The sequence below is a fragment of the Amphiura filiformis genome, chromosome 6, assembly GCF_039555335.1.
Source record: "Amphiura filiformis chromosome 6, Afil_fr2py, whole genome shotgun sequence".
Classification (NCBI taxonomy): domain Eukaryota; kingdom Metazoa; phylum Echinodermata; class Ophiuroidea; order Amphilepidida; family Amphiuridae; genus Amphiura; species Amphiura filiformis.
The window spans coordinates 27327421-27353439 of NC_092633.1; the positions used below are offsets into that span (position 1 = coordinate 27327421).

The following is a 26019-nucleotide window of genomic DNA, read 5'->3' on the forward strand; positions in this document are numbered from 1 at the left end:
AGTTCTAGTTAGGGATTATGTCAAGAGCACGTCCTAATCTCCTTATCATATTATTTTTAAAAATCGATATAAAGTTTCAATTAAATGTTCGTATGATAGTAGGACTATTTAATAAAGGCTCAATTATTGAAGTTAACGTTAGCTTTGTTTGTCAATTTCATATTTAACAAGAGTAACACTGATACTCTTTGTTCTAGCTCAAGTTCAAGTGTTGTATCATAACTAGTGCATAGTGTGGACTTCGTGAGATCTTAATGGACAATACTATCTCTACAAGATCACTACTGGATCGAACCTAGACCCTCGCACAAACACTCCCAACACACCCTTAAAATCACAAAATAATGGATTTCATAGTATAAGGGATTCCGCAGGGTATCATATTTGGCCCATTGGAGCTTAGCTAATACTTAGTGATATTGCATCAAATGTCAACAAAGTGTCATTCATTGTACTTCAACATTTTGCTATGAATTAAAACTGGTGACGAAACCTCATATCTTTTTCATTTTTATTGATGGACAAAAATAACGAGACTGACAAATATTTTCATAGTTTGAAAACTTTGTAAGTTTTATATTTCTACATGATTACTTTTATACAATCCTCTCATATACAATAAATTAAATATTCGAGATGTAAATAATGATTCATATAATATACTCGTTCATCATTTAACTCAATACAATGTAAAATTTGTACAGTAATCTGTGCATTAAGTATATATAAGGAGCTACAGAGTTCTCGTATACACATTCACATATTCATCCACCGCCCTGTTGTAAAAAAAAATAATCATCAGCAAATGGACAAATGAAAGAGCTATTATTATTTACAACAGTTACATTATAAAGGTTTGTAAAACTGTTCCATTGTTACCCTATACAATGAACTTATATAACACCGTATGGGTCAAACTATTTATTGATCTGGTCACACCATCTGGTAATAATTAATATAATGGGTGTTTGTTTCTGTTAAAATAATTTGGATCAATTATATTTATGTCTTTTTCTCATTTGTAAACAATCACATCATGACATTGCACTTAGCCGGTACCTTTTCACCACGGCACAGGGGAGAGTCTTTTGGATGTTGATTTTGAAGTAATCAAGAGCTTAGCGAACACAAATTGTGCAGTCTTCTGGGTGTTAATCTTCTCTGAGGTTATGGAGTTAAAAGAGAGTTTATTATTCGCCGTAGAAGTGACGTAGTAATCGGCAGCAATAGAAGAATATAATTTTTGAATAGATCGTCCTGCACTATAAGCAGATTGCACTCATCACCTGTGTATGTCAGCAAACATAGATTGAATACAATACCGCTCTTTTCAAAGATACTAATCTTACAGGTGCGAGTGATCAGACTTTCTTTGACCTCTATGGTTCAATGCATAGGTACCTCGTGAATGTTGTAGTGCATGGCGATATATTCAAAATTGTATTCCTCTATTGCTATGGTATTTAATCCGATTAATTACGTCACTTCTACGGCGAATTGAATAGAGTGGTTTAAGATTCACTCATTTGTGCAGATTCCTTGCTAAGATCCATGCGAGGGAATTAGAATTGATGGTAATTGGGTGCCTTGTTGGTGATATGTGATCATCTACAAATTGTCCCATGCTTATATTATAGTTTGTCGAATTTCATTATACCGATAGATAGTTATTCTGTTGCTAAGAGACATTAGCTCTTTATCATGTTTATCGAAATTAATGGCCAAGTTTATAGCTATTTTGTAGAGGGCTATAAAACGAATTTCACCATTATGTTTGCCAGAAACAAATTTCCCTTGTTGCTGTCGTAAATACTATTAGCTCTTTAATATTTTCCATGTTTGGTAGATAATTAAAACACATTAGATGTTATTATATTATCTACTCGACATATCCAAAAAAGCTATTATTTACACTATTGCTTAACGATCTTACTATATTCATTAAAATAAATGCGATTTGGTTAAACAAATCAAAATGTAATAAACTCAGCTATTGCACCAATACTCTTTTCAGAAAAAGGATCATACAATATGTAGTAGTGTAGCAAATTAATGACTATATTGGTGCTATTTTAGCATAGAATGACTGGTGTAGAGGAAACTTCAGTACATTACATAATGACCTCAAACAGTCAAATACCATAAAACCTCGCCTACAAGCATATAGAGTGTTTTGATACAAAGCAGCCGTAAATATGTCAATACAATAGATTGATCTTTCAATAATACTTGTTTACATACGCTTTAATCGGTAATTTATTTGTTGTGGATTTTTGTGGATGGAGGACGCCTTAGCTTTCATCAAAAGCACTATATATGCTTGTAGACGAGGTTTTACGGTATGTCAGGCCAGTTCTTCAACCCCAATACGTTTGTACATCCATAGAATGATCATTGAATGTAATGGGTACCCAGAAAATAATTTACTTAGAGACAATTGGGCTATTCATTTAAATACCAAACTACCCCTGTGGAAGATTTTGGAAATATCTTCCATAGAGGGAGTACAAATTTCAAATGGAATTGTCACATTAACCAATTCTATTTGACACTCAATCTCCCTCTGCGGAAGTGCCAGGTTGAATCTTTCTCCGAGGGTGTATGAAATTCAAATGGAACTGCCTAATGTGCTCATTCCATTTGAAATTCATACTCCTTCTATGGAGGATATTTCCAAAATCTTCCACAGGGTGATGTGGATTTTAAATGGAATAGCCCATTTGGGCTATCGTAGAGTGAGCACAATTTGTCAGGACAATGCAAGAATGCGTATGATTATACAGATGTGCATTCTGCAGACGAAATGAAAGTACGCTTCCATGTGTTTGTCTGTGTTTTATCCTTTTACATTTTACGACGACTGAACAATCTATTTCAGCCAACTTATGTCGTACGTGATTGAAGTACGATACTACCATGCAGTTTCGGATTATGTGTTAATCATTTTGAAATGATTGGTATGCTTCTCATTTGTAGTTATGTATTATTTACAGTTTTAATAAAGAGGACAATTTTGACATGAAATCCTAAAAATATGTTTCTAAATGCGGGGAGGAATCAAATGTATGGAGAGAGTGGTTCAGTATATATGACCATCTTCCGAATATCTTGTCAAAAACTAGAAATTGTTTACTGACCTGACACTTTCGACCATCTTGGCCGATGGCTATCTTCAGAGTGATGTTTACGATCCAACTTCTGTATACCAACAGAGGGCGCACCAGCACCCAGAAGTGGGTCGTATACGTAATGAGCCCTTCGTCTCTGTTCATCTTCCGATCATTCATGTTCATTATTTTGATATTTAAAATGATTTAACATGAAAAAAATACAATTGATAAACATTATATTTCTAAACAGAAATTAATTCCAATCAATAAAAGTAACTAAGTGGCGTTCTTAAAATTACTTTATACGAGAATTTAGTCTCTTTGCTTTCTTTTTATTTTCGCGGATGTAAACAACATCAAAACGGTCACCAGTGGGTGGAAGCGAAACTTGATTATTACATTTTATAATAACAAATGCAAGTTTATATCAAACAAACAAACAAACAGAACAACAAATCATTTTTATCTTGTCTGTAAATATCTTACTCCATCTTTTGGATTACTGACACTCAGAGCTAATTACATTTTGTTCCATATCATGTACCAGTAATTTGCTCACTTTGTGTCGTTTCTTTTACACTTGTGTTTTTGTGAAATGAGAATATATTTAATTACACCTACCATTTCACAATTCATTGATGCAGAAAAGGATGGAATGTGTATTTTTTTTATCTTTTTGTTTCTTTCTTATCTACCGCTTGGGTTGTAATCTTCATGGAATACAAACATATCATATATGTGATGCGATCAAGCCATATCAGTCGGAACTCGGAAATATTGATTTTGAGGTATAGCCAAACAAAGAGAGGTTTTCCTTTTGTTTCCTGTTGTTTTGGAAACTCTTAAATTGCTCATATCTTTGGAACTGGTTGTTAAATTTCAATGGGGTTTTCTGCAAAATCCAGCTTTGTAAATGCTTTTACTATCCTATAGGAAACTTTATTATGGCCGAGTTCCGACTGATTTGGCTTGATCGCATCACATATACGCAAACTCTTTTCATTTTTAAAAGTCTGTATTTTGGATGTCTGACTCGGTAGATCCCTCCATTGACCCTTTGCATTGATCCGCCATATTGCCACCAAAACGAGGTTCACCCTGCAAACGCATCTGCAAAAAATTATTTTTGTCGTACTTTTCCAGACACGCACCAAAATGATTTTGCAAAGCTTACGAAGTAGTTCAAATATGCGTTTGATAGGCATACGCACACACCTATTTTGCGGGTAGAATCTCGTTTTGAGATGATCGTGCAAAACGGTCAATAGGCTTTGAAATGCCTGGGTGTTTTCTTGACCACATTAAGATAAGTAATGATTCTTCTTTACCTCTTTAACTTGAATAAAAAAACTTAAGGATTAAGACAGGTAACTTATCCACTGCTTAAACACTAGCAAAAGCAATTCCCATAGAACATACGAAATTGTTCGGCTTGCTCAACTTGCAAAGTTTTACAAACATTGAGCAAATACCAATCAACGTTGCGCATCATTTTATGAATTTGTGTAAGTTTTGTAGACTGGAATACATTTTGATCAATTCCATAGCAATGATTAGTCTTTACCCAACGTAGAGTAAAATTTGTTTAACGTTATTACAGTGTAATTTCTAAAGTACCATTGACTATTATTGCATAATGTATAAAACACCAGAGAATACCAGAACTAAAGAGCAGAACTGTTGCATACACAGAGAAAATATTCTGTAACAATTTATACACAGCTTGTGTAAAAATGAAACTCCGTAATCTTTATGTAAAAGATTTAAAGCAGATTTGAGTTTAATATGAAGTTCTATTTTTTAGTGTAAAGAATTTTCTCTGTGTAGTATTTACCTGTCATATCAGTTATCACAACGCCAATGAATCTATCTTTCGGTTTTACGCAACAACTTCAACTTTGAGATCTTGACATGTAGGCTAGTTTTAGAGAAGGATATTTTCATTACATGCATGTACCAACAGAAGTAGGGAATTTCCCTTTTGAAAAAATATCTTTAGGGAAATCGTTGATATAAGGTGTTTGGCAAATAAAAAGGCGGGGGCACAACAAGAAACAAGCGGATCAAGTATCGTATCCGTGTTCTTCTAAACAACATTATTGAATTGCATAGAACGTGGTAGTGACATCAAGCCATGTACGCCTTCGTTAGGCTGCTACATTGCTGCACCTACTACGATAACAATAACACCTTATGTGCTTCGTATTCTTTACAATTTTAAGTATTTTCTAAAGAACATATACAAGTTCATATAAATTAGGTATTCTAAGTTAGACAGAGATTCTGCAGTTAATACCAAGTTTACTATTTAGTTTCAGTATAGAGCTGACTTAGAGGTCTAATAAAGTTTAATTGCTATAAACGACCAACATTTCTACAATTGTAACATGGTCCACGCCACAAATTAGAAACCGATGACTCCCTCCTCGCTTCCTATTTGTTTGCTCAGAAAAAAGGCAGGGCAGGCTAACTTAAAGAATTACAAAAAGCAAGCATACCAAAGAAGTGAAGAAGAGATACATTGAGTGATTTGTAAAGCAGTTGAAATGCTATGATTTTTCTCTATACTGTATAGAAACATCTGCTTGGAATTACACCTTTTATGTGAGCCATACTCAGCCTGCTTTTCGAGGTCCAGCCGTCAAAAAATAATGCATCTCAACTTGTATTGTTTCTACTAGAGTCAGAATGGTAATATAGATGCTTAATTAAACTTACATAGCTGTCTGTAGGAACTGAGGAACTCTTGTAAGACTCTTATTTAGTGGTGTGGACTTAGAAATTAAAAATGGCTTTCGTTCAAATAATGTTTCTGAGATTAATGACGTCATTGTCATTTCCATTTAATGCAGTGCTTCAACGCGAACTCCAGATGAAATCAATTGAAATTACTCGCAGTAGAGTGATTTTAAATCGATTTCAACTAGCGAAGGCTTGAAGCTCACGATGGCATTGAAAATCGCAACTTTTTTCAAGTTCCTTGACCTATATGCATTATGGTGAATGGATGGATTTGTCTTCATTAAATACTGTAAACGATTTACACACTCACTGCCCGGACTCACTCACATCCTCACTAAGTCACTCACCGACTCGCTTACTTACTCAGAGTCTGATTCAGAATCTCACTCACCCACCAATTCACCCCTCTCTCACTCACTCACGCACTAACCTAAGCTTATACATCTCCTAACACCCCACCCACATCTTTGATCCACCAATCACGCACCCTCCAACACATGTACCACAAATCACGCAGATACATTTTACGCCACACTCTTACACAACCACCCCGCAACCACCCCACATACATTACCACACACGCGCATCCCTGCGCATACACCCCACACGTTTGCCCACGAAAACTCTCGCATACGTACAGTTCGTTCACGAATATACATGCATACCACTTCCTGAACCGACCACGTTGTGGGCGTTATCTCATACACACTCTTACATCCCCTACGCACCACTAAACACACCCCAACAAGCAAATAAGCACTCTCACAAACCACTTATGATAACACATCCCAACACACCCCTCACACGCCCCCACATCCCAACAAAACACATACCTCTCGCATACACACCCCACATCACCATCTTGCTATTTAAAACTTCCGCCACAGCTTTTTGTTTCAAGAATACATTATGCTTAACTCGTGTCTTGTTCCAATTTATTCTAATATAAATCCAATGAATAATTACATGAAATTGTTGACATTGATTCTTACAAATAAACATCTTGCGAGCATTATTGAAGAAATATTAAAGACATTTCAGGTCATCATACCGTAATTCTTAATTATGTCTTCGAACTTTTGGATATTTATTTTGTTACATGCTTCACCCTCCATTTAATGACTTTGACGTATAATACGTCGTATATACCTCTCGTTAATGTATTACAAACGCAGTAACAATGTTTAAACAGAACGGACACAATAATCAACACTAAGATTTTAAAACCTGTTTTTTCTTCTTTCAATAACTTTCCTTCTGCACTGAATTTCAGCTATTTGTCGATGTCATCAGTAGATTTTAAACACTAAAAGCTAATTCTAACCATAGATTAAAATTTAATGTTAGGCGACGAAAACCTAAATCTGTTCTACGGGACCGACCAAGCAAGATTTTGCGTTTTTAGGATATTTTTGTTGCAAATTCAGCATTGTTTTCACAAAAATTCATTAATTTTGACTGATTTATGTTTTTACATGTGATTTGCATTGGTTTTAGGGTAATTTGCATACAAATAAATAAAAATTAAAAAAGAAACGCCCGATAGACCAACCGACATCTTCTTGACATGTCCATCCGCCTGTAGAACAGGGCTTTTGGCGCCTTGGTGTGTTTTATTTTAGAAAGTTAAGTTATTGTTTTAAGATAATTCCAACTATTCAAAGATAAAGTCTATCACGCACTTATGTTATAAACCATTGCATATTAATTTAAATTCGGACTTTCATCTGTCCGGTATTTTAGGTATTTTCCTGTGCATTTCCCTTCTTCAACCCTTGTCTTACTATAGGACGTACTTTGGGGTTACACTCTTTAGTAAGGAAGGAGGTGACTCCAACCAACTCTTTGTATTTCTATACAAAAGCGCTATAAGTATGACGGGTACAAAATGAAAGTACGCCCTCTCCTTTTGTGCCCGCCATACTTCAAAAAGGCCTATAGCCATGTGCCTTCTATATCCAGTGATACCATAAGTGCCAAGCTACCAAAATGCTCCAAATTATCGTACTATAACGTCATAATGTGAGTTCATACTCGCAAAATTGGATAATTGTGGCTATACAAAATATTTGACAAACAATTGTTTGGGCCTAAAAAATCGTATTAACACAAAATCTGATTGAAAATCATTATTCTAATCTAAATATCATGTTTGAATATTTTATATCATGGCAGAATATTTTTATAAGAGCAAAGATAAGTATCGCTAGGCCTTATCAATCCATACCTCATACACCGGTATAGTTTTACCGACAACTACCCCTGTTACGGTGGCAGGTAACAAAACGCTAAAATAAGATGGACTTACGATTAGCCGGAGCCATTTGTTTGCTTATTTGAGCGTTTACGTGCATCGGGAAAATCTATTATAGGGTGTTGGCTCAACACATTAGTAAGACGAAGGTTAAATCCGGTTTTTAATAGTCCGTCAAGAAGGACCACGCTATTGTTAGTACGATAAAAGCGTGGTCCTTCCTGACGGACTAGTTTTTAGCTAAGCAAATCGTTGTGTCAATGTCGATATTTTGCATCCAGAAATATAAAACAATATACTGTAGCTGTAGATAAATGAATTACATAACACATTTTCCACGAGTCACTAAGAAAAGAATGTTTATAGATTCAATTGTAAAAGGTCATAGCTATAAAGTGTTACCAATTTCTATTTATACAAAGATACATTTAGAAAAAATGGTTTAAATTAAAAAAATCACCTTGTCGTTATGAAGGCCCTTCAGGATCAGCTTCAATGACGCCTACTTTCTTTCCTATATTTTGTATCGTTACAACAAATTTCTTCATCATTAACGCAATACACATAGATGTCACAGCCATACCAATCATGGTATAAAGACAACACGCGATTAAACTTTCCATCGAGTTATCAGGAACGAAATCACCGAATCCAATAGTAGTCAAGGTAATAAAACAAAAGTAGAAAGACTCAAAAAGGGTCCACTTCTTCTCTAATAGAGAAAAGAGGATGGCACCCGCACCAATATAACCAAAGAAAAAAGCTAACACGGGACCAATCGGAATGTCTGCTGTTGTAAGTTCTCGCTGTTGCTCCTCCTCTTCTTCGCTTTCGATTTGTGATTCGCGCTCCTCACTACAAGAGGGCGCTCTTGAGTCTGAAGGAGAGGATGACCCTTTACCTTTCCGTCGATGCTTCCGTCGTCTGCTACCGCGTGTGCTAGATGAACTGCTAAGACTACTGATTTTACTTCTGTCGCTATAACCGCTTCTTCCACTATAGTCACTGTATTTACTACGCTCACTATATTTGCTACGCTCACTATACATGCTGTATTTACTGCGAGTACTGTATTTACTACTTTTAGTGCTTACTCTTCTCTTTAGAGTTGGACTAGTACGCACCTGACCTTTATTATATTCGGTGACCAAGTTCAGTTTTTCACTTCGTAAACTCTTGATACTGGAGGTAATGTCTTCGCGACTATTTCCTAGATCTTTGTTATGCGTAGATAAGCGGACAGCTACAGAAGAATCTAAATGTTTTAATTGACGTTGATTATGTAAAGCCCTTATGGTCGGAGGAGCCATGATTGGTCTCCGAACTAAAAGGTCCGTTTTCCACCTCTTTTAGGTCCTGGTTTCCGCGACCTTTCCTCAGCTCGCCTTTGTCTAGCCAAAACGCTCGTTCCTTGGCGTCCGTTTTTGCATTTTCTCTTGCCATTTCTTTCCTCTCTTTGATAGCTCTCGCGGCAGCCTTTCGTTCTTCCTTTGTTACTCTTCTTTTTCTAGGTTTTCCCTTTCCTTTTCTGTATCTTCTTCTCCGACCCCCACCACTTTCATTTGCACTTTCAGAATAACTATACTCCGCTTCACTACGAAGAGTTGTTGTGTCTTCTTCTGGAATTGGTAATCGATATACTTCAGATGCTTCCTCCTAATAACTACATCTTTCATCATGGGAGGAGCAAGACTTTGCTCGTCGAATTCGCGGAATTCAATGCATGACTTTTGTCTCTTTTGAAGTCGTTGACGCTGATGTTCACTCAACTCTAACGAAGAACCTGTCCTTAAGATCGGTTTGCGAATCTTCTCAGTGGTAGTGCTTTCACGCAGACTTACATGTCTTACGAGTGGAGTGGTAACATCGGCGTCAGTGTCTATCCGATTCACTTGTCGCGGTCACTTGCGCGGTTTCTGGCTCGTCCCTATCATCGTCGTAATCATGCGGACCTCGGGTAAGGTCTAACAAGTCAACGTCAGAAAGTTCGTACGGTGCTTCTCCTGGAGGTGGGGAGGGGAGGATAATCAGGCGGAATATCATCATTGGCCATTAAAAATCTCTTCATCATCATCATCTGAACAATAATCACCTATATCGTAATCTTCATCATCATAAGCTCTCGGAGCTCGGTACATTGGAGGCGTATTCGGCACTGGACTTGATCCATCCAAATTTTCCTTAGGAGGATCTTCCGTAAACGTGCCTACAATCTCTTTAACCGATGTTTTATCTGGTTTTTCTTTCTCTTTTTCTGATGGTGCTTTATCTTCTATTTTATTTGGTACTTTCTCGGGTACTTTCACAGGCACCTGTAGGTCCACAATGTCAGAGAATCTATCAGACACTTTTTCGGAAGACACCCCGGATGACATTTTCTCTGAAGAGATCTTTTCGGCCGATGATGCTTTATCGGAGGAATATTTTGAAGATCTAGAAGATCGCGATAGTTTGTCTGATAGCCTTTCCTTGCTGGAAATTCTAGAGATTCTATCAGATATATTATCACCTAATTTTGCACTCAAGTCTCTGGTTTCACTATATGAAGGTGGGAATGGCGGTTCAGGGTGCATAAGTTCATTATTGACAGACATTGGTCGCCCTTCTCTGTATGGACCAGCGTCAACTCGAATGGTCGCCTGGCTTGAGGTTTTGGAGAGCCTGGAATTGCTTTTTGCTTTCTTTGGAGCAGCATTACTTCTTGATCTTTTCACTTTCTCGCCTTCTTTTAATCTCCCTATAAAACATGAAAAGAAACAAAAGAGGAAAGCTTTTATAAAATATCAATAGTGTTTGCTTTACGTAACCCTGTAAATTCACATCTTGAAATAAGTATGACGACTGATTTTCAAAACATAACAAAAATGTTTCACAAAGTATTAAGGACTGACAAACCAACAAAGTTTCCCTACTAAAGTGTTAATATTAAAGATGAACAACATATCTTAAAGTGATCATATTAAGCACTTTGTCACAGAGTAATAGCGCCTTCTCTCGGTATGGAGTAGATGCTGTCATGTAGTTTTAAATACTTTTTGACACCATTGAATTTTTTTTAAACCTAATAATAAAGTAAGTCTAGATCGCCAATAAGGTGTCCGGCAAGGTCCGCAGAACTGGCAAGTGTAATTGTTCGCGGGCAACTCAACCCAAACCTCCACGTGATACCGCATGGGTAACGCTAACTTGGGCAATGAGGAACAGGCATGAATGCGATGAAGTCAGCTAGCGGAGGATCATGTAAACGTTTTGGCCACGTTCTAGCTACTTCCTCGGCTGACTCAGCCTGGTGTGGCTCTGAAAAGATACCGTTTGGTTTTTAAACAGGTCTGCAAGACAATGAAATGGAAATCACCGTACGAATATACAGAAAGAGACATATAGAACGTGGCATCAAGCTGATAGGAAATAACTAAGATGCAGTGAAGCATATAACGTTTTGTAGTTGAACAAAGATATTCAGCTGAAATTTGACGAAGGGGTGAGCACTGGCACAAATAACCTCGTGGGTTGATAAGGTATAGAGATGGACGTGTGGGTATCTACTGCTACAAAGTCATACCAGTCAAGGTTAAACTACATTTTTGTTAAAAAATAACGGTTAAACTACAAAAAGGGAAGGGCTGAATGAGAGAAATTACGGGCACACATATTAAATATATTAAACATTCCGTTATAGGCAGCCTGTCGTCCATATTTATGCGGTCGAGTGGTCTAGGAGGGCGAGATGGCCAAGTGGTCTGAATTACTGTGGTATGGATTACACGAGAATAAATGTTTCGAGTCTCACTCATGCCTAAAATATTCCTGAAGGTCGGAAATTTAACAATGGTTTGTTTGCACTATGAAAATGCAATTGTTAGATATTGCACCTCACTCCCACTCATCGCGTAGAATATGCATGTGCATGCAATGGGTGTGTCTTATAATTAGTAGTCGTGCAACATGGTGGTCCAATGTACCAGACATATTATCCCTGAGCACGTAAAAGTTGCAGACCTTGTCGAAAAAGTAGGGGATCATCCCGGTTCTATTACCTGCATTCATTCAAGGTTCCAGGGCAGTACATACACGGTTCTTTGGTGGCATGTAAAACTTTAATTAGTTACTAAGTAAAGGTGAACACTGATGGCGCTATTTATCTTAACTCTTGTTTTAATCTTTATGAGGGGTAGACACTGGTATAAGAACATTCAAATAGTGTAACAAATAGCAAGGATATTTTCAAAAAAAAATTCATGAAATGTAAGGAATAGCTTATATTATTTGGCTAAATTCAATTTAAAATATATGTAAATAGCGCCCTCAATTTGCGCTCAAATATACAGTTTAAATATAAAAATTACCACAAAAAAGCAGAAAAAGATGAATAAGTTGAATAAGTTTTACAATATTTCTATATCATCTGTAAATCTACGTACCTTTTCTATGCCTTTTCTTCCTTAATTTCTTCTTTTTCTTTTTCTTTTTGCTTTTCTTCTTACAATTTTTACGTAATCTTCGACATAGTCTACTTGTGTAGACTATATAAAGAACACGTGCAACATTTGCCATGACACGGCCAACATTGGTGAGAACTAGGAGCATTAGAGGTAGACCAACAAATGCGTAGACTATACAAAACACTTGACCAACTGGCGTTACTGGAGCAATATGTCCATAACCTGTAACAAACAAACAGAAAAAGTGCAGGTGTTATTAGATACTGCGATGTCTTGGTTTATGCATACTGAGTTTGTTTAATTATCTTGTTTAACGAATCATTGCAGCGCCACTGTTCGCTTTGAACATTATTGAATAGTGGAAATAGCATCTTCTAAAGCGTGGTAAGAAAAATGATGTATTTGAAAATGAAACTATATTTTTGACGCTTGTTTCTTTTACATGTCCTGTTATGAAAGAATTGTCGCACACATTGGGATTGCCGGTAGGTGTTATGTATATTATCATGATATGACTTGCACACATTGCATTATTTTGATGAGATACAGCATTTGATTTATAAAACAATTATATCCAAATTGGCGTAACAAAAAATAAATACCTCAATATATATACTATGAAGTTATTCACGCACGAATGCAACTTTTATAACATATCAATCCAAGATAATTTTGAAAATTACGTATTACTTAAACTGCACGAAATTATAAAGATTAATTAAACATAAACAGTATGATATATATTCATTTTCCTGCAATACAAAAACTAATGGTAGGCAAAATGAACGAAATTAAACGATTAGAGATGAAATCAAAACTCATCCCCACGTTACATTGTTTAGGACAATAAAAACCGGCTCCAACCTGACGGAACCGCCCAGAACCTGTGGTGGACCGCCGGTCGAGTTTTAATTTCATCCCTTACACTACTAGAGCTCTCTTTAATGCGCTGTCCATCGCCTACGACTTATGGGCAACTTACCTATATCTTTGGACATCATTAACACAAAAGATCAAAATACTAACGAACAAATAACATACCACATTAATTATGCGATTCTAGATTGGTTAATTTAACGTATGTTACATCTTCATCGTAATATTAATTTGTTTTAAACTCAAAAGAAACGTTGCCAACTCAATTACATATACCCTACCGAATAGCATACAATATATCTACATTATATATTCTACTCGAGATCTACATCTTATGTGGATCATTTTATTACAGACTACAACCAAATCATTTGCGGAATATATACACGACATTGCAATACACAGTGTGACTATTATCCAGCGTGCGTATCCAATGTTTTGAATACACAACAATAGCATACGTAAATTCTTTTCAATAATGGTAACTCCCAAAGTAGAGATAAACAAATTAATTAAGAGTCGACCTTTTCTTTACCTTCGATAAATGTATAGAGAAACAATTTGCTTATCTTATTGAATTAAAGACATGTGTTTGAAACAAGTAAGTTTATTTTAGAAGAAAGTACTTGTGGTTTTCATATCATTGTTTGGGGCATTAAATTATTCTTGTTGGAATCTCCTATTATCTGTTGACATGAGAATTATTAGGTTTCTGAATATTACTTATGTTTTGTCGATGTCTAGTGACGATATTTACTTGCAATTTTTCTTGTGGCAACCAATCCCAGAAAACGTTGGCGTCGTTTTCTTTTGACATTAAATATCTACCGGTCTCCCAAAGACTTCTTTTTTATCAATTAATATCCAATAGGCATGATAGGAATACACAAGGGTCGGTCAGTTACGTAATCAAATTGTGTGTGATATAATATTTACACGTGTTGTTTGGAAGACAAAGGTATAGTGTTTATGTGATCATAGAGAAATAATCCAAATATGAGGTTACAAGTCAACTCTCATAACATACTGACCGACCATCGTAGCGTCACTATCAACCTATAAGCTGAGTATCACTATCAGTGGTATTTTTTTGGAAAATCCTGGATTCTGGCACAAAATATAATATGGGCCGTAACACAGTTTTCCGCAAACATTGATGTCACGTTTAGCATTGTCATACCCAGCCTTGAGATATGTTTGCAAGAAATCGCACAATCGTAGGAGTTTTTTTAGCTGACACTACCAATTGAAGGTCGTACGGTTTGAAGGTCGTATTTTGTTCAGTAAAATGAGCACTAAGGACGATCCCACAATAACTATTGGCCATAGACAGATCGTTATATCGGACGCAAAACCCGGATAGAGGCTGCGTTGCATCCATTCTCTCCCCCTTCGGTATAAAATGCGTACTTTTTAGGCATACGGTATTTCATATGAACTTTCCAGGCATCGGCTCGTTTCGATGTGATATATCAAACAATTGATACATAAAAGTTATATTTTTTCAGCATTGTTTCTTATTCATGCATTGATTGAATTTTATATAATGAATGCGGGCATAATTAATGATAGTATACAATTACGGCGATACTGTTATCTTTCTTGTTAAGGGATGTACCTCAGTGAAGATAAACATGTACAATACATTTGCGGGATGTATGCTGTACTCTATTTTTGATTCTTCAAGTCTGGGTAAGTTTTATACGGTAATCGATGTCCCTTATTAATTGGCTGCTTCGTTTAATGTACATGTACTTTTAACTTAGCCTTATTGACAGAATGTTGAGTGACATTAGAAGATAATATACGCAGGAAGTTTAAATAAATACATGTTGAAGTGTCAATTTTACCAATTAAACTGGCGAGCAGCTATTCGATTTAAGTATCTATAGCAATGAAGTTACCAAAGGACATATATGAAGTTGAATTTTGAATTTAATAAAGCACCTAGTTACAATGTAGGCTATGTGAGTCTTTCTTTTTTCCTTCATGTTCTTCTTTGTTTTGTTTTTCTGTTGCTGTTGTTGTAATTTAAATTTCTAGTGAAATTAGAATTTATAATTAGTGGTTCTGATACGTTGTTTAGTTTTGCTATATAATATTGTAAGTATTGTTCAACTTCTATAACAGTAAATTGCCCATGCTTGACTAATACCTGAATGCAGTTTGCGTTACAATCTGATTATAATAGTTCAGCCTTAAAGGAGTTGCTTCTGAAATTCAAATAAACTCAATTTGTGTAACCTTTTTTTTTACAAATTGTGTTTGGTATTAACCTTTAGGTTCTCCTTTAAAGGGCAATTGCGAAATTAAATCAGATTTTATTATAAGTTACTGTTATTTGGTTGTAACAGCGCTTATTGCATTTAATTCCGTGTTTCCTTAATACGTAATATATTACCAGTACAATCTACAAGTAGGAACCAAGCAATTTATAATAGTGGCAGAATGTTTAATAAAGAAGATGACCTTTAACTTCAACGCTTTAAATTATCACACCTGGTTTAGAGTTATTACGGGGTGAGCGCCTTTCAAATTCTCTCGGACTGGAAGATTAAAGAGGTTACCTTAATGAGTGACAGACAAAGAAAAGTACCGTAGATGTAAGGTCATATATTGACCAAAGCGATTTTCAGTGATGCCGCGGCATTACGTTGGAGCATTGACCGCAATGGTCAAACATCTTTTTGTGTTCGAAGTTTTTTCACACTCCAGACGAGAGTCCAGTCGTTTTATGTTTTCTACCTAAATTAGTGAACATTCATATGGGTTCGTAAACTCATTGACATATACATATATTACATGACATACTTTTAATCCTGTGTCTTGTTTTTACTTTCTTTTTCTGGTACACAATGATACGAATACTTTATTCCATATTATAATGCTGGACAATTTTCTACCAAGCGTCTGGCCAACAATGGACTGCTGGCTTAACTTTTTGTGTTGTTTTCATGTAACGATTTTACTCAAAAGTTACGAGGATACCGTTATCTTTGCAGTCGCTGGATGCACCTCAGTGGAGATAAACGTGTACAATACAATTACGGCGGTAGTGTTAACTTTCCATTTGTGGAATGTATGTACACTAGTTTATATTCTCCAAGTCTGGTTTAGTTTCATACGGTAATCGATGTTCCTCATTAATTGGCTGCTTCGTTTAATGTACATGTACTTTTAACTTAGCCTTATTGACAGAATGACCGTTAAAACGACATGTTGAGTGACATTAGAAGATAATATACGCAGGTAGTTTAAATAAATACATGTTGAAGTGTCAATTTTACCAATTAAACTGGCGAGCAACTATTCGATTTAAGTATCTGTAGCAATGATGTTACCAAAGGACATGTATGAAGTTGAATTTTGAAATTAAGAAAGCACCTAGTTACAATGTAGGCTATGTGAGTCTTTCTTTTTTCCTTCCTGTTCTTCTTTGTTTTGTTTTTCTGTTGCTGTTGTTGTGATTTACATTTCTAGTGAAATTAAAATTTATAATTAGTGGTTCAGATACGTTGTTTAGTTTTGCTATATAATATTGTAAGTATTGTTCAACTTTTATAACAGTAAATTGCCCATGCTTGACTAATACCTGAATGCAGTTTGCGCTACAATCTGATTATAATAGTTCAGCCTTAAAGGAGTTGCTACTGAAATGCAAATAAACTCAATTTTGTAACCTTTTTTACAAATTGTGTTTGGTATTAACCTTTAGGTTCTTCTTTAAAGGGCAATCGCGAAATTAAATCAAATTTTACTGTTGTCTGGTGGTAACAGCGCTTATTGCATTTAATTCTGTGTTTCCTTAATTCGTAATATATTACCAGTACAATCTACAAGTAGGAACTAAGCAATTTATAATAGTGGCAGAATGTTTAATAAAGAAGATGACCTTTAACTTCAACCCTTTAAATTATCACACCTGGTTTGAGGTTATTACGAGGTGAGCGCCTTTTAAATTCTCTCGGACTGGAAGATTAAAGAGGTTACCCTAATGAGTGACAGACAAAGAAAAGTACCGTAGATGTAAGGTCATATATTGACCAAAGCGATTTTTAGTGATGCCGCGGCATTACGTTGGAGCATTGACCGCAATGGTCAAACATCGTTTTGTGCTCGAAGTTTTTTCACACTCCAGACGAGAGTCCAGTCGTTTTAACCTTTCTACCTAAATTGGGAAAAATCATATGTGGTTCATACATTCGTTTACTTCTACAGTAATGACGTTTCCATACAATAGATTCTTTATAATAGATAATTTTATATAGGTTGATGTATATATTACATGACATACTTTTAATCTTGCGTCTTTTTTTACTTTGAACTCCCTGTTTCTGGTACATAATGATACTAATACTTTATTCCCTATTAAAATGCTGGAAATTTTTCTACCAAGTGTCTGGCCAACAATAGACTGCTGACCTAACCTTTTGTGTTGTTGTCATGTAGCAATTTTACTCAAGAGTTGAATTCATTGTTCATAGCAGGCCCAACATTGTGAAGAAGTACCCAGCTTTCCCATTTTACTTTTACTCAAAAACAACAAATAATTATACACCCCGATTTGCATCCGATGTTCATTTTTAGAATACATGACAATAATGCATATCATATTCAATTTGCTCCTACCAACTGACATATGATTAATCCTAGAACGTCGTACTAAACGTGCACATATCCATCAATAGTTGATATTAAAATCATGAACAGTACACTCTGATCCACACTGGCCTGGCCGATCAAAAATGCCGCCTGAAGCCTCGCCATGTGTTACAAAAAATGCATATGCTCCATTGCATAATGTAGGCGTTCTGGGTCTTATTCTAGTCAAGCTGGAATTATAATGTATTTGATCTTTCATCAATGGTCTACATTACCCGTCTGCTGTCGATTATTCAAACCTGACTATGACGTCAAAAACAGCATCTGGTGCGCGGTGTTAATATAAGCTCATTTTTAGCCAGATGTTACTTATAAACTGATGCCTGCTATTTCAATGTAGTATATATAGACACTATATGAATGCTTTAATTCACCTAAAATATGACGTGGGTGTCATGTAGACGACTTACTGAAGTTATTTCAATCCCATCGTGTTCCGGTTACCGCGAGATTGTACTCTCAATAAAACAAATTGATATTTATTTTTGTCGCTGTTCAATCACCTAAATTTATTATAGCATACATTTGGTGTTAAAGACTATTTGTATAATATGCAGCAGCAACGCCAGTGTTTCACAAGCGGTAGTTAATTGATTTCAGTCACCTATTAAGTCTATTTTAGCCATGTATAATGCCCCAAGTAAGTAAGATGTTGTCCCAACTCTCTTTCTCTCTACGACAGAGAGGACCCTGACAATTGGAAATTGATTTAGTTTTCGGTTCAGCTCTGGTCAAATATATAGATAAAATATGAAGGTTCTATTTTAAAACTTGTTTCAAAGTCCAAGGTCACCTCTGAACATCTGCTCGAGTAGTTCTGCAAATTGACAAAATAATAATTATAATAAAAAAGGATTGACTAAGCATGCAAGAAAGGTGTCTTCAATTCATTCTTTGGTATTTTAATCACTAAAATATGACTTATAATACCAAAATCGTATTCCTGCAATGTAAAAGAGTTCATGTTATATAAATACACGAATTCACGAATACGTCTTTTGATCTCTTAACAAACCACAATTGTTTAAAAAAACACATTCGACTAATTTGTTCCCATCACAGCTCTCAACATTGGCATTGAATATGCTTGTGAATTAAGCTTCAAGTGTTTCATATTAAACCGATTCCAAAATGCTTATAGCGTCACACCAATTACTTAACAAATACTTGAGCTACATTTTTCCCCGAGCACGCATTGTGGAAGTATTTTGTAACATACTCATCGAGTCAATATTAAGACATATGTGATGATTTGTTCTGTCAAAATCAAACATTTGCTCTACACATAGCCTACAACACAATGTTAACATTTCAAAATTAATTTCAATCTTTTCATTTTGTTCAAATACCTTGATAACATTTCCGTCACTTCGATAGCCATCTTCTTTCTTTCATTCATTTACTTTCGTAATTCTTTTGACAAATTCAGATTGTCACTTTGTTAGTTTAACGTCAGTGTAAGGTTTACGGTAGTTTAATCCAACATGAAGTTCTTACATAAACCAATCTATTTTATCCATTAAGTGAACATAATTTTACAATAACAAGTCTCTTGGGGATCTCTATATTAATGATATAGATAATGTAAGTGAGGTTATTTTATGTCGTATCCACACAACTGACGATAAACTGTTGCCGTTTTAGGAGGTTTAACAACCATTTTAAACGTAGAAAAGCCATCATCCAGTCTCAGCATACCAAGGCTTTTTAGGGATACCATGACTATATGCCTCTATAACAATTATTACAGCATAAGTTTGATAATCGCCAACAACTTTGAATCTATGACACCATTTATTTTAGCAGTGGAAGAACACACTATCATTTATTAGCAACTGGTTCTTCGGGTTGGTTGATAGTAGGTATTATAAACTCACTACGTATGACGTCAATGTGTTATAAAGGATATCACAAGTATTTAAAACTTGGCATGAGTTCATGAGGAACTATGTCAGGAACCAGGGGCTGTCCTTGTCACTAGCATGAGAAACTATGTCGGGTACTAAAGGACTGTCCCTGTATTTGTCTGCAGACAAAAGTATACTTTTACCAGTGTACTTCGGTTATATCTATAAATGCGCTTTTATAAATGCGCACTTGACTCATGGGCACGACATACCAGGACCAGCAAGCGTGACCAAATCCTCATGCATTGACCACTATACAGAAAGGGATAGGAACCCTGTTGATAAATATCATCAAATTTAAGTATTAATTGAATTGCAAAATTATTACACATTTTGCAATTCCGAATTTGTAATATGTTATCACAAACAACATTTTGAAAGTATTTGACGACGGAAAAAATATTCAATGACGGAAACGTTTACAATATAATCACAAAGTTGAACAAAATAGACAATTTTGCTGCACAGCAGTCTCATGTTGTTCCGCCTTTGCATTCAAATATATAGAAAAACCACTCGCTATGTAGAAGGTCACTTCGAGACTTACTGTCTATAAGCTGTTATGGCAGCGCGGGGGTGGTCACGTGCGCATTTATAAAAGCGCATTTATATATATAACCGAAGTACGTTACTCATGTAAATAGGATCTCACTACTTACGACAAGCGATAAATTTAGCAAAATTCTTTGCATGTGTTCAAATCCTCTGTGAATTTTATTTGATCGGGAAAACAATAACCTTTTCGCCTGGACAAGATCATACTCAATGCTTATTGACGTAACGTTGATACATCTAATCTGCAAGTTATATCTCGCCTATTTCGAGCGAATAAAATATAAATTCAATCTAAGTGCTCTAAATGAGGACAATACCAAAACCTTGAAAATACTATTTTGACTTAGGGTTTGAATAACAAGTTTCGACACTTTGCAGTATTTTGACAGCATTTAAAGCATAATAAGAGTACAAAAAGCTGGTATGGATTTCAATTGAATAAACTTGCAGATATTTAAAGCTATGCCTCATTTTCCAAGCAATCGCTTATGGTTCCAGTGTGGTTTCAGACCAGGCAGAGTATATATCGACCAGATGATACAGTTTACGGAGGTTTGGGAAAATAACCGACCCTTTTATTGCTGCTTTAAAGAATACGATATTGACAATTCTTCACGATTATAACATTCCCAAGAAACTTAATGAGGACATCCGTGTAGGAACAGAAAGAAAACTATGTCCGTGCATATGGTACGTGCTCGAATTGGTTGCAAGTCAACACTAGTGTTCGCCAAGGTTGTGTTGTAGCTCCTTATCTTTTCAACCTTTGCATTGATTTTGTGGTCAGATCAGCTCTATATAACCTGAATTCGTCTACCGGCATCAGGATCAACTACAGATTTAACGATCACCTTTCAACAAAACCTGCTAGTCAACAAGAACTCCTCAACGTGTTGATACACGCTGACGATATGGCGGGCTTGGCTGAATCAAGGGAGTACTTTGGCGCCTTAGTCCAGATATTGAAAGGAGGTCCCAGCAAACCAATGCTTCCTCAGACAATGAGATCAAGGGGGCGAAAATAGAAAAAAAATACAGAAAAGAAGGAAAACCATAGGCGTAGATCCCGGGTGATTTTGCCAGGGGGATGGTCAATACAATCATCCCCCCTCCCCACAATGTTGACGCCGCGCCTGTATGTGGGTTTCTGACAAATTAAGCTCATATTTGTCCATTTTAGTCCCAAAAGTGCAATTTGTTTGGCGCTTCGCGCGAATTCATTCCATTTTTGCACCACTTTTCAACAGTTTAGCTTCAAAATGGATAGGCAGGCTCAAGACAAGATGGAGTGATGTCATCATGAAAGATCTAGGAGAATGGAAGCTGCAGGACTTGTGGAGGAAGAACGCCAATCAAGAACCATGGCAGCAGATCATCATCGAAGCTCACTGGAACACTATAGTCATCAGATTGGACAAACATAAGTCAGGTAATAACATTTTAAATATGCCAAAGTCAAAAATAAAACCCATAATGAGTATGGGTATTAATATATACAGTAAAAGTTAAGTAAACAAGTCAGCATTACAAACTTTTCACCTTTTTCACCTTTTTCACCTTTTGTTTGATATCGCCAAAAAGAGACAAGGTTCCCTAAACGTGGGTAAAAGTAACTCATGATAGGTCAAGTTTAATGTCCAACAACTTGTAAAATAATTTTCTAAAATTATCAAAATCTATTTATTATTATATTTCTCTATAGTTTATTATAGTTCTCTAAAATTATTGCAGATATGACCAACAGCAGGTCCGTTTACTTTCGGGTATCTTTAGGTCTAGTTTCATTGCTTCTATTCGCCGTAGAATTAATAACCATAGCAATAGATGAAAACAATGTTTGAATGTTTTGCCCTGGACACTAGACGTACGTTGTAACTTAGCATCGCATAATGACCTGGTATTTCTATGGAAATTTCACGTTATGCAGAGTCCGTGTACGTTTCACTCGCACCTGTACGATTTGTGTCTTTGAAAAGAGCGGTCCTGTAATTAAATCTAGGATTTTACACATACACAGACATAGCAGATGATGAGTGCAGCCTAATTATTGTGCAGGGCAAAACATTCAAAAATTGTTTTCACCTATTGCTACCGTAATTAATCCTGTTACATCACTACTTCTACGCGTACAGCGAATAAAGACACATGTATTATGGTCATTGGAGCTATGGATGTAACACATATAAACAAGATCAACAACAATACCACGTGGTATTGTCGCAGTCATCCCTAAAGTTAGGCCTCTATCTTTCAACGATTATATAAAAGACGTGAAATACGTGCAAGATTTAAATGTAGTTAATAATGCTATTATGTAGGCCAGTACAAACCCTACGCTAAACGCTAGTCTGGTACCATGATGATGTACATGTAAAAAGAAAAAAGGAATATACAAGTATGCATCCCTACCTAGACAATATACTAGACAAATTACATTTGGTTTTGAAGAATAAGTGATGGTGATTAGACAGCGTGGCGGTGGTAAAGCTAACAATGACATGACCACCATGAAAACATTGAGTTACATAGATAAACAATAGCATTCTAGTATTGGAAGAGGCCACTTCGATTGTTGAGTGATGTATGGAGGCGAAATGAGGTTTTCAAATTTCACTTATCTTTGGTTTTTTTTATTGTTCGTTTCTTTGATTGTTGCATTTTAATCCCCGTATGTGCATACACACAAGCACACCCCTAAAACAACAACAACACCTATCATAGAATTTTATTCACACGTACCAACATATTGGCTTCCTAATTGTGTTAATGCACATTTACGCTGTAAATGTTCTCGGTTTTTTTACATGGATACATAAAGGAGACAATATTTGACATTGTATGTAAGTTTGAAGAGATTCCATATCCTAAACCAATAGGGATACCCCCTTTAGCCTACATGTATAATGTAAATAACAACATATTCCCACAAACACACAAACAAAATAGACCCCTACATATTTCATACATAAACACCCCATAATACACAGACACCCCAACATAACACACACTCATACATTTTTGCAAATTCCAAGGTCATCATTTAAGAAAGAAAGGGTAATGCAGTATCATTTATACCCAAACAATGTGTCCCAGGCAGTAAAACGTAAATAATGGGTGAGGCGCAGCCAAACCCATTATTTGAACGTTTTAACTGCCGTGGACTCATTATTTGGGTGTAACAGATAATGCTATAGCCTTTATTGCTATTCTATTGCTACAAAGTATTGCGATTTAAAGAGAAAAATATAACTTTTTTGCTTGTATCCAAAGCGTAAATGACAGCGAGTATCGCGAATATTGTATCCTTAACACAGTGACGCGTTTTGACAAAATCACAGTATTAAATGGAATGCAATACCATATAATGGCATACACTCCAATGTTGTGATCTGACAAAAATAATATTCAAAATTTGAATCAAATTTGGACTTCATTGTAAATATATTTTTATTCATATACAGGCTATTTCAGGAACTAGGAATCAAGTTTGAGCGGATGCTTTCTGCTAGAAACGAATAGTAGTTTGGTTATTCTGATTGCAGAAAATATTTCTTACTACATTATAAATATTGAAAACGTTTATCATTTTTATTTTATTTATTTACTTATTTTTAGTTTTGGTTTTATCTATTTTATTAAACGTTGGACAGTTTTGTATGTTTTACCCTTGGCGACACACATGCATCCAATACAATCGTCTGCAGTCTAGCCTCAGACAATCAAGGACGAAGAAAGAAAGAAAAACCTACTTGCGTTTACACGACTCAACTAATAAGATAATAAAGTACACACAGCTTTGCCATTTCGTTTGAATTTCCTGAACTAGACATCAAAACAGTTGGGCGTTGGAAATATATGTCAAGTATTTAATAGTAACACTTCTTGGTCATACGTTGATGAATTTACAGTGAAGCAAAGGGCGACTACATTTTAGCCAATGAGATGCATCCTATCTTCTCACCTTATAAGTATAATTTCATTCATTGGTCAAAACTGATTACTTTTTGCTATCGATTGAAGTATAAATCTAGCTTAAGCGTGTGGATTTATCAACAGTCATCGCCTCCCTCCCACTTAATGTCACTAAAAATAATTGATTCATACTGCGAAAGAGGTCATATCGCTTATCAAATCATATCACAAAAATCATCACTTATGATTGCAATACGACACTTTAAGGCTAAGAGATATTTATTTTATTAATAGGTATGTTCATGGTGTATGTCATAATGTTATTAAGAGATATATATATATAAAACATTTGCTATGTCCTTGAGGCATCATATAAGTCGAGAATCTCCCGGGGGCCAGCAGAGGGAACGTTTGCAAATTTCTCATATTTGTATGTGTGAATCTGTTCACAGCTGTTAGCTTCATGAAAGACGGGTCTTCTTTTAATCTATTCTTACTAAACAGATAAAAACAGAAAAACAAAAATCCTCCAAATGTTGGGTTCCTTTTTCACTTAAGAATTCATGGAGGGAATACAGTCGACTAATGTATTGTTATGTGAAAAGGTAAAATTATTAAACATGACAAGTCCAGAGAAGACTTTCATATCTATTTATGCATGCATGTTTATACTTTGAAAATAAAGAACAACATTAAGGGTATACGAGGTATTGTTGGTCGCAGCAGCCAAAAAAAAACCATTTTCATTATCTGAATCAATATATTATTGAAAAATAACATTTTGGTGCTTTGAAAAAGTTCATTCTACCAATCATATACTTTAAAAACTTGCTTAATTTATTGTTGTTAATGAAATATATGCGTTTTACAACAAAAGTGTTGTTGTTTCAGCCCTCTTTACAACATAACTCAAGAACCACAGGACCTACAAAGTATATCTGCGATATTTGAAATCTTCTACACGCTCGCTATGAATTGAGCAATGGAATGTTTGCTAAAGCTTACTACCATTCGCAAGATGCTGTAAACTACCCTTTTCTCTGCTGCTTCGACCAACAATACATCGTATAACCTTAAATGGTATTTTTTATTTTGTTTTCAGTTAGCCACACTGTAACCTGATTGTTAGGTTTTTTTGTTTCTTTTTCATTTCATAATTCATTTCAATGAAAAAAGATCAGCATGTCATTATAAAAATAATAAAAGTAATGTCACGGATTTGGAACAAACGTATGTGTAGTAAGACATTTTTTTCACTCAAGATGTTACCAGTTCTTATACAGCAATCATATTGATGTGTCTATTGGATTATTAGATAATAGCGCTTAGTCCCTTATTGGATTATCGGATAATAGCGCTTAGTCCCTTATTGGATTATTAGATAATAGCGCTTAGTCCCTTATTGGATTATCAGATAATAGCGCTTAGTCCCTTATTGGATTATCAGATAATAGCGCTTAGTCCCTTAATACTACAAGATTAAGCTGCAGTTGCTCTAACATTGTCTGCTCTTCTTAACAAACTCTCAAAGTTGAAGATTATTAGAGTAGTGGACAAGA

General features: G+C 35.5%; 1 protein-coding gene across 1 annotated transcript in view; it reads right to left on the reverse strand.

Annotated features, from left to right (window-relative positions):
• Window positions 1-1877: 1877 nt before the first annotated feature.
• LOC140154441 (uncharacterized) overlaps window positions 1878-26019 on the reverse strand; it is an 81294-nt gene continuing 57152 nt past the window's right edge. Inside the window, exons 2-4 of the mRNA XM_072177007.1 lie at window positions 12528-12770; window positions 10152-10843; window positions 1878-9452 (exon numbers count right to left, since the gene is read on the reverse strand). Of these exons, the coding sequence (XP_072033108.1) occupies window positions 8574-9452; window positions 10152-10843; window positions 12528-12770 (1814 nt within the window). The 3' untranslated portion in view covers window positions 1878-8573. The remainder of the gene's footprint in view (window positions 9453-10151; window positions 10844-12527; window positions 12771-26019) is intronic.